General features: G+C 41.9%; 1 protein-coding gene across 1 annotated transcript in view; it reads right to left on the bottom strand.

Annotated features, from left to right (window-relative positions):
* The window catches only part of SLC1A7 (solute carrier family 1 member 7), a 49,756-nt gene that overhangs the window by 5,608 nt on the left and 27,363 nt on the right, over positions 1-16,785 (bottom strand). The window contains exons 5-9 of the mRNA XM_064665206.1: positions 16,330-16,549; positions 13,028-13,127; positions 11,714-11,947; positions 4,645-4,839; positions 1,013-1,147 (exon numbers count right to left, since the gene is read on the bottom strand). Of these exons, the coding sequence (XP_064521276.1) occupies positions 1,013-1,147; positions 4,645-4,839; positions 11,714-11,947; positions 13,028-13,127; positions 16,330-16,549 (884 nt within the window). The remainder of the gene's footprint in view (positions 1-1,012; positions 1,148-4,644; positions 4,840-11,713; positions 11,948-13,027; positions 13,128-16,329; positions 16,550-16,785) is intronic.

The following is a 16,785-nucleotide window of genomic DNA, read 5'->3' as shown; positions in this document are numbered from 1 at the left end:
GTTCCTTGCTCACTTTTTAATACCGTCTGGAACTGTAGCCTGAAAAGTTTTTTCTCTGTTGTTTTGAAAAGTTGTGTAAGACAAAAAGAAGCATAATTCCCATATATGCTGGAAGACCTACTGGAAAAACAATGAAATGTCGATGTTGCAAGAGCTGGGCAAAAACTGAGCAATATAGAGGGAAAAGGCTATTGTAATACAGTCTTAAAATATTCATACAACACAAGACTCATGACTCCTATTAATGATAATAATGGTAATATTCTATTACATTGAACAGGAAATCGTTCTTCTCACAGTTCTTTGTACAAAAAATTGGTGGCTAGAAGTTTAATAAAATGGGATATATAACAGAATGGACTTGTAACACATTTTTACCCAAACCTTCATGTGATCAAAGTCCACTGTATTAAAGGAGATATATTTTATATGGACTAAATAAAAAATAATTTGAAATCAGAAAGAACAGAATTGTATTGGGATCTGTGATAAAAGGAGGACATTATTAGTCCTCTTGCAGTACGTGGCAAGTATTACATTCAGGCTGAGTCTGTCATAGTTCCATTGCCTGACTGTCCTTCTAGATAAAAATAACTCTTTAAGTTTTCCTGGATCTGACTTAAGATAGGTACTTCATTCTACTTCATCCTCCCTCCCTGTAAATGTGAAAGTTGCTCACTGTCCTCTTCAGGACAATCTCATCTATCTAAGAAGCTGCTGTGGTGACCTCTTCAGCCTGCTCTACTTTTAGACCAAATAAACTCCACTTCTTCAGCCTTTCCATGCAGGTCATGTTTCCAAGTCTCATCGAGACTCTCTCTCATTTGTCTGTGTCTTTTTCCATATAATGTTCACATCAGCAGAGTAAATGAGGCCGCATTAACACCATTTCAAACAACATAATCACTTGCTATACCTTTTATATATATCTGTATTACTACACCCCTGGAGACCATCTGCCTTTTTAGCCAAGTTGCCACAATGGAAACCCCAAAAGCTGAATGTTACTTACAGTGCCCAGTCCACAGCAATTATCAACGTGATGTCGTCTGTTGGGAGCCCGACCGAGGTGAGAACAATGACCATTGTCACCAGCCCAGCCTGGGGGATGCCTGCAGCACCTATGCTGGCAGCTGTTGCTGTGATGCTTCAACAAAGAAAGAAAGGAAGAAGCTTTACCAGTGATGGGTTGCTCTGCAAGATGCCACATCGTGTTCCTACAGGAGCTTTCCTAAACCATACTCCTTCTCACACAGGCCACTGCAAGGAAGTGCCAGTGTTTTGTGGACACAAACCAGGTGAGAGCAAGAACAGGCCAAACTGTCTGCCCAGGGCTAAATTCTCTCTCTCAACCTTCACAGCCTTGGCACTGGTGGGGCAGTTCTGTTACCTGTTAATGCCAGAGGTGCAGAGCAAAGGGCCCAGCCAGGCTGTGGGTTGTGTCAGCTCCTTGTGGGCCATGGCACCACAGAGCACTGCGTGCCATGAATCTGCCAGCACTGCTCATCTCTGCTTCCCCCTTGGCAGCAGAGCTCCCAGCAGACATTCCTGAGTCACCATGGGCAGTCCCTGTGCCAGGCAAATCCCAGCAGACACCTCTGAGTCACCATGGGCAGTCCCTGTGCCAGGCAAATCCGTGCCTGGCTGAGCCTGGGCCTTTGATGTCAGTCCCTCACAGAGAGGTGAGGCCAAGGGAAAAGAGGCTGGGTCAAGGTGAAGACCTTGCACAGCACATGGCTTTGCATACTTGGATCTTAATATTCAGCAAGCATGAATGTGACTGTACATCACCAGCTTCTGGGAAGTATTTTTACTTGACCTTCACACCATTTTTTCAACCAGGCAAGCAGAACTGAATGGGAGACCAGGGCAAGAGTGGACCTGGCAGGCTTAATGTTTTTTTCATAATTTTACTTTTAGGGGAGGGATTTCATTCCTTTTTCCAGGAGCAAAAGTGACTGGATGTACTAATTTCCACCAATCCAGCCACTTCCAAGAGCTAGGCCATTCAGCAGAAAGACAAAACCCAGAGGCTGACAGTTGTAAAAGGATGACAGAAAGTGTATACACTGCAAATCCACTGCATTCATCGGTCCAGAATGTCAGAGCTTTTGGCAATCAGTTAAGTGTCATCACCCTCCTGTGGAAAATGAGGGTAACAGTAATTACCCACATGGAAACTGAAACACAGAGAGATCCAGTCTCTTGCTTACAGCTGTACAGTGGACCAGTACAGCAGCAGCAGGATTTCTAACTAGAGCCCTTTTCTGCAATGAAAAGCCCCAAACATTTGCATGTGGGTGTGATGGGGAACGAGAAAGACTTAAAACTACATTTTGAAAAAGTTAACTTGCTTAGCACCCTGATAGCATTGTTACAGAATGTAGGTGGAAAGGAAGGGACAGCTCAGTACCTGAGTAAGAGATAACTCTAATAAACCTTAAAAGGCTCTTGTTTGTGATATGAACTGACTGGCTGATCAGAACTGCTGCTGCCTCTTAGGGCAGTTCAGGCCAGAAAGTCTCATGACTTAACTGGGAGCAAACCCAGGAATGTTTGTCTAGGATTGTTCCATTCCATTTTTACCTTCATGTAGATGTTTCTTTCTATAATATGCTCAATTGATGAAAACAGAATCTTTACTCTCTTTCTCTGCTACATCTTTGTTTGCGAAATCACACTGATAGAAACTGTTAGCCTGGATTTTACAAGCTATGAGCAAAGTAGACTGATATTTTTTTCTAACATTTTTCCCCTCTGGCAAAAATACCCTAGAACTCAGAATATTTGAATTTTAAATCTCGAGGTCCCAAAGTCCCAGGATCTAGGGCAGAATTTGGATTAAGATATTGAAGGTACTTTCCTGTTTGCCTTCTTCTTTTGTGAGTCTTTTTATTTCTTTTCATTTCCTAGATTTTTCCAATCTTTATTTGTATTTTCATTCCACTGTTTTACCTCTGTCTGGTCCTTGTGTACCAGCACTTGATGTGAGGGGTGAAAATAAGAGATAAAATAGAGTTCTGCTTAGAGAAAAGTAGAATTTACCTTCTTTCCATTTACCATCATCCTCCTTCTCCTTAATTTTTAAAATTACCATTCTTTACTTCAAAGTGTATGTAATGTCTGCTCATGCTCTGGGCCATATTTTGGGATTACATGCTAAAAAAAATCTCCAAATTCCAAATCAGAAAAGACTAAATTTTAGCACAGGGTCGTTCCAACAGTTTTCAAAGAGAACACGAGCCTGAAGCAAGAGCTCATATGGGCACAATTTGTTTCTTTTTCATCTGGTCTACCCAGATCTTGCCAGGAGCCCATTAGCAAACCTCAGCTGTCATGTGGGGTTTGTTTCAGGACTCTCCTCTTCTTGTCATGAAGGTTTTCAGGTCCAGCAGAAGACAGACAAGGCCCAGCAGTGTGAACGGGGCAGCGGTGAGGTCAGTGAGTGGGTAGATAAGCACATCTCAAATATGTTGCACAAGGCTCTGACTATGAGGAATGTTTTTATAATCATTTGTTCCCTGCTGGAAACCTGCAGGTTTCAGTCCCTGAGGGATTCTTTGGCAGTCACTGGAGTTATTCTGGCAGTAATTGTTCAGCTGGATCTTCTAGTCTTTTGGATCCATTACAGGCTTTTCAAGGATGGAGTACACAGCCATAACACTCTCTGCCCACTGAGAGCATGGTTGTTTATGAAATTTTCTGCTTTAACAAGCAGCAGAGAAGACATTTTAAAAATATCTGAGGGATATGACATATTCATGAAAACCTGCCCTGATAGTAGCATCTGTCCTCCTTCCCTCTTCCCCCTGATTCTCCAAGAGCTTCCTAACAGACTGTTCCCCGTTATCTGAAATACAACTTCTAGTTTTGCATTTGCTAACCTTCTCCTCTCGTGTAAAGATGCAAATCAGGCTTGAAGTTGAAAACTTTCCTGAAGTTTAAAATAGTGTTTGAAACAGCAATAACAGTAAAATGTCCCAGTCCTAAAGTGATCAGTGTAAAAATGAGACAGTTATCCTCCAACGGGAGCACATTTGAGGTCCTGGAGCAGGTCCAGAGGAGGGCAATAAGGCTGGTGAAGGGACTCAAGCACAAATCCTATGAGGAGAGGCTGAGGGAGCTGGGGCTGTTCAGCCTGGAGAAGAGGAGGCTCAGGGGAGACCTCATCACTCTCTACAACTACCTGAAAAGAGGTTGTAGCCAGAGGTTGGTCTCTTTTCCCAGGCAACTCTCAGCAAGACAAGAGGACATGGTCTCAAGTTGTGCCAGGGGAGGTTTAGGTTAGATATTAGAAAGAATTTCTTAACAGAGAGGGTGATCAGACATTGGAATGGGCTGCCCAGGGAAGTGGTGGATTCTCCGTCCCTGGAGGTTTTTAAGATGAGACTGGATGTGGCACTTAGTGCCATGGCCTATTAACCACAGTGGTAGTGGATCAAGGGTTGGACTTGATGATCTCAGAGGTCCCTTCCAACCCAGCTGATTCTATGATTCTATGATTCTATGATTCTGTGATTCTATGATTTCCTGGTGTCCACGTGCATGTATTGAACAGGAGCAGTGCAATTTCTCTTCGTGCAGCCCCTGAGCTCTGCATTAGTTAAAGACAGCCATTCTGTGAGGAATGCATCTGTGGATTACCTTATGGTGATGATCTGCCCGAAGTCCAGCTCGTAGTTGTTGACCTGTGCGATGAAGATGGCGGCCACGGCCTCGTACAGCGCCGTGCCGTCCATGTTGATGGTGGCCCCCACGGGCAGCACGAACCGCGCGATCCTCCTGTCCACGTGGTTGTTCTCCAGCAAGCACTTGAATGTGATAGGCAGGGTGGCTGAGCTGCAGAACACCAGAGAAACACACGCTGGTTTGTTTTTATTTCTGGGGAATGGATGAGTTGTAGCAAACCTTCTCTAGGCAGGGGGGATTTTACACTGTCTGGGCACTGCTCTGCACTTGTGCTCACTTGCCAGGTAACTTGCTCCTCTGCTTGAGGGAGGAGAAAGACAGTTACATCTAAAAAAGGCATAAATGAATGTATAATAGTGTACATTTTGCTTCCCCAAAGTTAAAAATATTGTTCTGTCTTTCCCTCTTTCAGAAAAAAAAGGACAGAAACCCCACAGAGGCAATGTTGTACACTCAAATGAAAGAAAGACGAACACACTGTGCAGCTTGATAGTAGAATCTCTGAAAAATGTTGTGCACTCATGGATTCTAAAAGTGTTTCCTTCCAGGCCTGCCTCATATGCAAACAATTTCTTATTTCTGCAAAGGGTTAGGCAAAGATCTGATCAACAGCATGCCTGAAAATAAAAGTTACAGACCAAACTTCTGTACTCGGGAATGTAAAATCCCATTTCCTCTCTGGGACAGGTCTGCCCACGTCCCTTGTGTGATCATATAACAACCACATAATTGCAGGTTCCATAATGATGTGTGCATATGTAAATTAGATGGATGTGTGTGGAATAGAATGGAATGGTATAAGACTGTTTGACAGGTATTTATTTTACAACCAGCTTGATCCCTTCAAAACTTTAACCCTGAATTTCATACCCTGAAATCTGATTTTTGTTTTCGTAAACTGAGACAATTAATAAAATATTACATGGTCATAAATTTTCTCATTTTCAATAGGATGCACAAATTTTTTAATTGTAACACTTTGATACATGTTTATTTGTATATTTTATAGGTCTTTTTGTAACATTCTGCATTTGACCATGTGCTGTCACATTCACTATACAATGAGTAATTAAACTGCATTCAAGTGAGTGAGTAATTTTTATGGCACATCAGTTTGTATGGAAAGTAAGTAACACCACTGAAGAAAATATACAAATGGCAAGATATTTTCCTTGTTGTGATACCAATTTTAATATACTGCTCATTATCTGAGACTGTTTAAATACATGTAATACAGCAAACTCCTTCAATACTATTCCAAAGTTACCTCTTTAAAAAGATAGTTATAGGGGAAATGTTGGTGTCATGATACTAAGGGTCTTTAATGTCCTGTTCTCATGTGATTTTCGTGCCCTGAGCCATGAAATGGAGGTGTCTTTCCATTGTTTTGGGCACTTCAGATGGATATGTCACCGTGGGTTGGGACCTTCACATCAGCAATGGGGCTCTGATACCTCATCTTACAATGGCCATTAGCTGTTCTGAATTGAAGATAACACATTTGATCTACAAAGTGTTTCTCAGTCATTACAAATGACCTACAAAGGATTCCAAAAATTCCGAAATCCTAACTCCAAGTTTGCAGGAATGTGTAAGAAAAATGTTTCCTTGAGTAGGAGTTGTCATTTGGTATTTGTGCAAGCTATTGTTTGAGGAAAGTAACAGTGCTTGGAAAGGAAAAGAAACTTCCTGCAATAGAAACACAAAAGAAAAAAGATATTTTCATTATGATACCTCTATTTTCTATAACTTTTATAAAGCCTGACTGGTGAATGATTTACTACAAACTGGCAGCCATTGCCTGAAAATCTGGACAAAAGTCTTTCTCTAAGTATGGAAATAAACTGAAAGGGTGAGGAAGCAATGGAAATCTGATTGCCTTGAATAACTGGGGTATATTAAACTTTTCCATTCAGGCAGTCCTAATATTTAATCAATATCTAGTTTGAAAAACAAACCCAGCAAAGCTTAACCCCATAACCCCCCTAACTGCACATGAGATGTCATTTCTCTCTGGGCACGCCTATGATTTTACACACAGTCTTTTGTGAATGACTGAAATTCTCTGTGTCTTGTTTACCATAAAATAAGAGGATGAAGGTGGAGCTCACAGATAATGTAGAACTGAACACCCTGGTGGAGCTGCAACTGGGAGCAGACCAGGAGCACTTCTAGGTGTTCTAACCATAGGCATGGCCAAGAAATAATTACTTAATTTACTATTCATTGTCTTCCTTCCCTGCAGCTACTTCAGTTGTGGAGGGTTTCTTGTTTTTAAAGACAGTCTTTCCTCTGCCATTTGGCTTTTTTATAAGAAAACCCTGTCTGATTTCTTTGTGGGACAAAGAAGAGGAAAAGGTAATCTTACAGGGCCTCTCCACCTTGCCCACACTCCGACATACCAGAATATTAAACCTCAGTGTCTGCCTGTTCTGAGAGCTGAGCTGTGAGATGTGCAAATTTTAGCTGATTGACATGTTCCAGTTTGGTTGAGGTGTGACAAAGATTGTGCAGAACAATCCCATAATACCAATGGCACAGACAGCAAAATCTGTATCTGTTTCCATTGCTCTAAACCAAATGTGTGACACTGTTTGTACAAGAATTCAACTTGTAAACTTGTGCTGTATCTCAGAGTCAGGTGTGTCTTCCCTTTGAATTTTGTGCTGGATGAAGTCAAATTTCTAGGGCACATGACAAGGCAATGGGTTTGTTGTTTGTTAAGTATTATAATAAAGAAGGAATATAAGTGCAGTGATGATGAGAAACACTGTGCAAGATATTGAAAGGAAACAAATTCCCGGGTCAAGGACTCTTGTACCTTCCTAGCACAGGCAGCTACTACAGAGTTTCACTCAAATTTACAACACTGCATCCTTAGAGCCAGTAAACTGTCTGTCCTGACTACTCCTACTGAAAGGCTTTCCAGAACTCACTGCTCAGATGAGAAATTTAATTTACAATCTAGTTGTACTCTTCTCAATTTACACTAACTTTGCTTTTATGTGCTTTATGCATTTCTCCTTGCATAATCAAATGTGTTACAACACATAATGTTAGAAATCAACTTTGTCCTCTCTCAGCCTGGATTGACCCAATCTGATTTCCAAGTCTTCTCTTACCAGATTGCTGCTTTACATCCCTGGTTACCCTTTCAGCACCTGTTTCATCTCAGTGAACTTTCCCTGAATACAGGTGAGAAAAATGATTCAGAGCATCCCAGGAGAGGTTGTCTTGTTCAATGATGGTTCATTTTTATTTATAATGTATCATCTGCCACATAACAGAAAAACATATGTCTTATTCAAGACTTTGGCTGTTGGTGACTTACAGGTGGCAGTGAAAAAAAAAAAAGAGTTCCTACTGCAATTTTTGAGTTATATAAATATATAATTTCAATATTATAAAAAACACTACCAAATTAATACTTTAATTTGCCTCTCCAGTTAAATTAGGTGAAGTTTGTTTTCTTGAAAGCTATTTTATTTGTTGATATTTATTTAGTGTTAAACAGTGGAGCAGTAACATGAAAGCCTGACATTTAACATTTATTAGGAGGAAAAAATACTCTGAAGTGCTGATCTTAATCTCTTAAGTCTTTTAAAAACTGTCCTAAAGCTTTCAGCTGAGAGGTATCTTTTCCCAGCACTAACTCCAACAATTAAAAATACATTTTCAGAGTCTTATCTCAATTTTGGGATAAAATGCTGCAGCTGCAGAGACTGAGCATAAGCTAATGCTGGATCAGGCCCAGCTCTTACTAGTGTGAGCCACAAAGACAGCTAGTCACTGTGGAAGAGCAGCTGTTCAGCTGCTCTGTTTATCTTATCATTCAAATGCATTTTGGTATTTGCTCCAAAAAATCAACAAACTGATCTCATCTCCCGTTTCTAAATCTGCCTTCAATTTACACTCTGCAACAGCCAAGATCTCAGTGTTTCATAAGCAGCAAAACCCTTGAAAAAGTCATGGTTTATAACTTGTCTTCAGAGAAGATGAAAATTGCTTCTTTTGATGGGATGTACCACTGAAAAGATGCTGCTTTAATTCATTAATGGTATGGAGAGATGACCTAGAAAAACAAAATTCCCTCTTGCCGTTGGAACGAGGAAAGCTGAAATCAAGATGAATTTTGCCTGTAGGCCAGATATTGCTTTTTGGGAGTGGTAAGAGGTGACAAGATCAGGGGGGATGTGGGGGGACAAAAGCAGCAAGTGAGAGATCCCCAACTGTGCAGCCTGAACCCCCCGGGGCAGGGCAGGGTGGGCAGTGGCAGCAGGTGCTGCACTCCCCTCACTGAGGCAGTGAGGGCGAACCAGGAAAATCAGGAGAAATACAAGGAGACTGAGAATGGGGTCCAGAACCTTTCACTAAGGGATGTGAGTTGAAATGTTGTTCACATTCAGTAAAATCATTGCCATGAGGTGGCTGCTTCCAGGCTTTCAGCTTCCCCTGGGTTACATTCTTGGGTTTTGTAAATGGGATTGGTTTTGCTGCTTGTAGTTTGATGTTTAGCTTTGAAAATAAGCTTTCCACAGGTGAAATGAGTATCAGCCCACTGATCTGGGGTTTTCTATCTTTAGACAGACAGAATTATCTCCAAGAAACACATCAGTATTCTTAAAACCAGCTCTTTGTTCTCCTCCAAGATGATTTGAAAATCCAATACCCACATGATGAGTGTTATATAATGCCCCTGTGGCAAGTCTGATTTAACCAAACACACATGTGCTGACTGTCAGGAGAAGCAGCTCTCCTGTCCAGCCCCAATTATTTGTGCATGTTCTTTTGGCAGCAGCTCAGTTATGTGCAGTATCCATTCCTTTCAGAGCAACCAAGGTGAAAAGTTCAGCTCTCTCTAGACAAGGCACTGCTATTTGAGCAGGAAAACATTAGAAACCATGTTGGGCCTGTGTTGGATTTGCAAAATATACACACTCTTAAGAAGGGACAGACAGAGCTAAATCCATCAAACATGTCCAAGCCCCAAATCCGTATGTTCAGAGCCTTTCCTCAGGATTCACCTTAACTTTAGTAGTGCATTAACTTCTGTCAATAAAGATACTAAATCTGGTAGCAAGTCCTGCTGGTGGTTCTTGACAGGCTGAGCTGCCAGCTGGTGCCAGAGCTCTGTTCCCAAATTACTCCCTCTCTGGGCCTATAAATATGTCATTATTCCTTGCACTGCTGTCTCCAAGCCCTTGATGTCCCTGGACCTGTTGGAGCTCAGGGGGAGTCAAAGCCAGCAGAAGTTTATGAGAAATCTGGACTTCCCTGCTGTCAGTGGACACTCTCATGTCAGCTTGGGATAAGGAAATGGGGCTGAAAAAACCTTCAAGTAAGTATTGGTTTATCTTGAGGGGGCTCAGCAGAGACAGACACCTCTCTCTCATCACTTCTGTAGGTTGAGATTTTGGCTTTATAGCTGTGCCTGATCAGCCTGTCTGCCACTCCTTCCCATGATGGCTTTTGGGGCTCCTTCCTAGGAATCCAGCTCTCCCAAGGAGGAGCTGAGTTCCAAGATGAACCACAGGCATCCTACATGGTTGGAAGTTGCCTGCAAGTTAAACTGTGCAGTGACAGTCCCTGTGGTGTGCAGGTCTGTGAACAGAGCTTGCTCACATTTTATAAGTCTTATTAAACCCTCCTTGTTAAAGGTACCCATACTCATGAAAAAGTTGGATATTTTTGTTGTTTTTTAACAGAAAAGGAGAAGGAAAGGACAAATTCTTCTATGGATGCTAAAGATAAAACAAGAACAAAAATTTCCTCTTTTCTTTTTTTCCTAAAAAGAGAAATATTCAGGTTAGATTTTTAGGAAAAGTTATCTCTTTCTAGACCAAAAAAAAAGAGAAAGAGAGTGAATGGAATAACACAGCTTAAAAAAGCTGAGTTGTCAGCAATAGAGTTCTTCAGAAACAGAATTCCTAGAGGAGCAGGGCAGATAGTCAAGTGTGTCAAATGTGAGCCTGATGAGCCTTTTCCAACACTAACATCTTGGAGTGCAGAATTAGCATCCTACTTGAATCTGGGGATGTGACAATATCCCAAGCTGCAAACTTTTTATGTTCTAATAAAAAAGCTTCCTTTAATTATTTAGGCCTAATTGGAGTTTAAACATCACCCAGCATGTAATTTTTCTTGATTTTGTATTTCACAGTATGTTGCTCTTTATAGGTCATTTTGGAGCAAGCTGTTATATATGCAAACACCTTGTGAAATGTAACACATTGGAAAGCCAATACCTTCTGTAGTGAAATAGTAACTCCTCCCTCTCCTTTCTTTTAATCTTATATATTCCTCCTGGCACAGATGCCCTGAAACCGTGTTGTCCTATCAGCTACACAGAAATGCTATTTTGTTATTCCTGTCTCCACTCCGTGCAAGGCAATTCCAGCCCTTTCAACCACATCTCATGCACCAGTTAATCCCTGTTGGGAGTCATTTTTCAAAAGCTGTTTCCCATTTTCATTGTACCTTTGTTCAGCTACAGTTAAAACTCATTGTACATCCTCCCTAAAAGGGATGCAAAAAATACTATTCCTTGAGCAGAACAGCTGAATGCTTTTCCAGTGCTGGACAATAGCTTGCAACCACAGTCTTTTCTTAATGTACCAAGAAACAAAGACTAAGATGAGTAGAAAGGGTAAAATGTTTCCACATGACTGAAAGAGGAGATTCCCAGCTAATAACAAAAATGCAGTCTGGACAAACTGTGTGTCCCTCATATATATTAACTTTGTAGAAGCACAATATTTTTTTTTTAATGGAAAAAATCTTATTTCCTTTTAAGTCCTCTAAGAAAACACATTTTTGTCCAATATTTTTTAAACCAAGGGAAAACTGCGACAAACATTATTGTCAAATGGCTCCCACAGAACTTCCAAATGTTGAGAGACATGCCTTTAAAAATTATAGCAGTGAATCAGACCATTGCTCACATACAGGTGTATCTGCTCCACTACAGGGATGCTGTTCCCAATAGCAAATATTTCATTTCATCTGTCTAGAAACTCTGTAATACCTGGAGGATGTGGCCAGAGCGATGAGCAAGGCTTGAAGAATCCCTCTGATGAAGACAATGGGATTCTTCTTGGTGATGAAGAAGTACATCATTGGCAGAATAAAGAGCCCGTGCACCACCAGGCCACACACCACTGTGATGGCATAGAAACCCAGCTTCTTCCCAATGGCTGAGGGGTCATCCATTTCTAGGATTTTGCCAGCAATTAGGAACACAATTCCAAAGGGAAAATACCTGAGCAAAAAGAAAGTCATTATTAGGAGGCAGCTCCTTCCTATCAAACACTATGAGCTGGGAAATCCCTCCTGGAGCAGAGCTCACAGCAGCCTGTCTGGGTTCTGTTGTTTTGTCAGACTAAGCCCCTCTTTCACACGTGAGGAGTGTGACCAAAGCACAGCTGAGGTTGTGGTGCTGGTCAGGAACCACTTGGAAATGTTTTGGTTCAGAAGGCAGCTCTAACTTCTTAGTTTAAGGCATGTAAGCTACTGGGAAGGAGGGGGATGAATCCTAAGCTCCGTTCATGGTTATTGGAAGCTGTTAAGTAAATGTTTATGTTGCCTTTGGAAGACAGAGGAGAAACACCAACATACATTAGACATGCTCTTGGACTGCCTGGGAGTTTGATTTGGGGCAGATAAATAGGCAGAAGAATAGTTTCTGAACCCTCTCTGGACAGATGTTCTGTGAAAACTTATGTTTCTGTGCCCAGCTACATACAAAGCCATGGGTGCCAAAAGAGCTTGAGATTAAAAGGTAGCTGGAAACAAAGGCTGAGTGCTGGCAGTGGTTCCCCCCCCATGTCAGGTTAGGCCACACTGGGGGGCCTTCTGAAGGGTGGGGAAGGTGCTGAGCTGATAGTTTGTGTTGTTGGCAGTCACCTGCTGTTCCTCTGATCTTTGGGACAGGTGGGTTGGCAGGTCTGGCTGGGTCTACAGCAGTGCTGTAAGGGATGGAAGTACCAGCTGGAGCATCCCCTCCTGCTTCTCCCTTGTGTGGGCTGGGTGTACTATAATCCCTCTTGGCATGCCCAAGGATTGGCAGTGCCCTTAGGGCATACAGCACCCCCCCACCCAGCCATGCCATATTTCATTGTTTGGGAGTAACATAGAGGGTGCCTCTGTCAAAGTGACAGCACAAGCCAGGCACAGGATGTGTGTGCATCTTCAGATGCTAAGGCCCTGCAAAACTAAGGATCATTCACCCTCATTTATTTCCCTGGAAATAAGTTTGTGAAATTTCTGTACATTCTCTTCTGTTGACATTTTCTTACTCTTTAAAAAAAATTCTGATTTTCTTACAAAAACAGTTACTTACCAAACAGCAACTGCCACAATCTTCATGACAGATTCATTCAAGCACTGGCAAAAGCTGACCAAAGGAACTCCACTGTTCCCCATTCTCCCCAGCATTATACCTGCAGTCAAAGGCATCAAGGTTCAGTTTCTCAGGTGCCTTCCCACAAAGCCCCAGTGCTTTCCCTCTGAAAAGCATTTTCTAGGGAAGGATCTGTCTCTGCCTCACCCCTGTGTGCTGTGTACAACCTGACAGCACCCATGGGACACCTGGGAGGCAAAGCCAGGCTTTGAGGTTTGCTCTGGTAATGGAGTTAATAATGAAGTCTCCATCTTATTTTTAGTAGTTGTCTGTCTACATAATTACAACCAACCCTCATAATCAGTCAGGCTTTGCAAATTTAGGGGAAGTAAGGAAATGCAAATTTATGGGAAGAAAAGCCAAGTTGCTATAAAGACTAACCAGTAAAGAAGAAAGCAAGTAAAACTCCTTTATGTGTGCCCAGGGCCCAGAAAGGAAATGAATAGAGCTCTGGGATGTGTCATCTAACCATGTATTCTCCAGACAGTGGTAGTTTCCATTAATGCATATAAATAGATGACATTTTCCTACAGTTAATTATCTGCCATCCCTCCCTGAAAGGATTATAAGTGATGGAGTTAATTGCTCAAGGAAGCACTTCAAAACCAAGCTGTACCCAGCCAGGCAGCCTTTGAAGGAGCTGTGTGGGGACACAGGGGGCTGGGAGGGGGGTGTTGCTGCCACTTTCCCTGGATGTGCCATGTCCCTGCTTTGAACAGGAGCCTGGGCTCTGGCCCGTGGAGCCCACAGCTGCACTTGGGAGCCATGTCTCACTTCCAGGGCAATTCCCTGCTGGGGCAGGGAGGGAGGCTGTCAGCTGGCTTATCCAGGGATTTCACAATAACAGTGCATTCAAGATGTTTGTAAGCCTGTTAATATTCATCTAAGCTCTAAAGTTTAGGTCAGAAAACGACACTCTTTCATTAAGCATGTTGCTCCTATTGTAATAGGACATTAAATATAATTCAGCTCTTCTAGTTGGTGGCAGTTTTACAGGAGTCTTATCTTCTAAATCTCTATAATGCCAAAAAAAAAAAAAAGAAATGTCTTCTTTTTAATTTTACAGGAATGACTGTGATTTGCTCTTTAAAACACTATCCTACCTAGGCATGTGGGTATGGGGGGACAGAGAAGTGGGAAGGACTGAGGCCTCCTGTCTGCATCACTGATGTCCCAGGGTACTTTTCAGTGCAAACATTTTCCTTGTCAAGAATCAACAATATGTGCTCCACCAAGAAAAAAAAGATCAGATGTCTCAGTGGTTGGCTACTGTCATCATCTCTGACAGCAATCCCTGCACACTGTGTGAGGAGAGGTAGTGTAGCTAATCACAGCTGAGTCAGCAGCAGGGCTTTACACTCTGCCTGTCAAATATTGCCCATTTTAATGCATGCCCAGCAAAGAAGTCCAGTCATTCACACACAAGATTTACTCCTGGACTGAGATTACTAAGCAATTCACCTCCTGCTTCAGGAAAAGACAGTTACCTCAAGTCTAAATTCTTGTCTCTTTATGCTGTTCAAGGACCTTAAGGAAGCTGTAATAAGAACTCACACCCAGCCTAGTGCTGTTTTTCTCTGGTATAAAAAAACCTTTGTGTAAATAAGACTCAGCCAAAATGGGCAAAACTGCTGCATAGCACCAAGGCCTGTATAATTTTTTTGCAATAACTAAAAGCTTTGGAAGGATGCTCTTCTTTCATAGAGATTGAAGCCACATGTCTTCTGTCTTATTGCTTCCATTTTGGGGAGGGGTCCAGAAAGCTGAGGACAGTGATAAATGCTTGGCTGTGTCCTCTGTTCAAGATGACAGACTGGAATAGTCCCAGGGTTTGAGGGTTTGGTGTCTCAGGTTTGTTGGTGGCTGTCACAGTCCCAAGTGACCCAGCAGGACCACGATGTAGGTGACAGAAGTGGTACTATAGTTTTTGAACATCAGCCAGGAAGAAACCAGATCTCAGCTTCCATCTCTGGTGCCCCAGGCCAGCAAGACTGGGGGACATGGTAAAAGTCACACATTCAGTTCTGGGAAGACAATGAATGATCTTCTGTGCTCAGAAGTATAAAATTGCCCTTGATCCTAATAAGTACATGTAATTAATTCATTCATATCCAACACATTCGGACTGGAATAGTGTTTGTGGTGCCATTGCACTTTGGGAATTCACTAAAAAATACTGCAAACTGGGAGACAGCCAGTTTCCAGCAGGGTTGTGTATGGAATACCACCCACTGGGGAAACTGTAAAAACAGAGACAAATCTGCTAATCTGAGGCTTGAATCTTGACCCCTTGTGCTGGTCTGAGCCATAATATAATAAATCCAGGCAAAGATGTTTTATGGAACTACCTCTGCTGACCAGATTAACTTCCAAGAATAAATTTATGTAAGGAAAATCTGATCAGCATTTTCTTATAAAAATCATCAGAACTTTATGATTAACTAGGACATGTTTGTTTAAATTTCTTCTTCCAAATCCACAAACATAATATAACACATATGGCACCAATGAGTTCCTCCAGAAAGTTGAACTGAATAAATAAGCCACACAGAAGCTCTTACAGTCCACTGTGACAAGCTACTAGATGGTATATAACCCTCAACATTGCAGGAGAGCAAAAATAAAATGAAGTTTTAATCAAAAAAAAAAGAAGATCCACAGATTTAAAACTCATAAAATATCCAGCCAGGAGAGGGGAGCCAGGGGTGTCTCAGCCTGATGCCCCCCTAACCAACAGCAGTGTGGGAAGTTCTTTATTCTTGTAAAACAACACTCTGGGCATTAGAAGTGTATGAACTTCTCAGGCTTTGGAAAGAAAGTCTGCTGTGGACTTGTTTAGTGCAGAATTTCTTGAAACTCTGGGATTTTTCTACTGTCCAGAGAGTGGAACAGAATGCTGGCAAAGGGGCCGTGGCTCTGACCTGGTGTAGTCCTGCCTCCTGTATTAGTGCTTCTTACAGTCAGCAAAAAATGGTTCATAAATAAAAGCTCAAAATAATGGAGAAAAAAATAAACCAAAAAGAATGCAAGTGTATGCACAGAAAACAGAACTGCATGGATTTTGAAAATTTATCTTGGAAAGGTTGGGGAAACAGCTCTGTAACAGTCTTGCCCTTTTCCCTCACAAAGTTTAGCTAGAAACAGTTAAAAAGCTGAATCAATAAACCAAGCAACCCAACCCCAATGCTTTTCTCTTCAATGGATACTTGGATTATTACAAACCAAACGTATCTCAAACCTACCCATGGTGGCAGAGAATATCACAATGCCCAGCACATTCATGCCGTCACTCGTGCCTGGCTCTGATTTGTAAATCACTTCAGGAGGGGGAGTGATATCCAAGGCAAAGTTCTGGATGTTGGATCCATTCTCGTCCTGGACTCCATATATTATAATGCGACGAGTGGTGCTTTCAGATGAGGCTTTGTTGGATTTAACGATGGGAATGCTCCTGGTGCGATACTGAAACAAAGCAAAGGCGTTTTTACTCTAATATCCCAGCAGGAATTAAGTTTAGTGAGATCTCCTAAGTGCTCTGTTTCAACAAGGCTGCATGTTAGAGGGACGAGCATGAAAAGAATGACAGCTCCTGTCCCTGTGCTGCTAAAATCTGTAAAACTAGTTGAATTTTTTGGAAAAGCATAACAAAATCAGAGTTTCCTCTAATCAGACCCTTGTGCAGCAAACACATTGCCTCC

This window comes from Pseudopipra pipra, chromosome 9 (assembly GCF_036250125.1).
Source record: "Pseudopipra pipra isolate bDixPip1 chromosome 9, bDixPip1.hap1, whole genome shotgun sequence".
NCBI classification, from domain to species: domain Eukaryota; kingdom Metazoa; phylum Chordata; class Aves; order Passeriformes; family Pipridae; genus Pseudopipra; species Pseudopipra pipra.
Note: the sequence above shows the minus strand (reverse complement) of the source record. Positions and strands in the feature narration are given on the sequence as shown.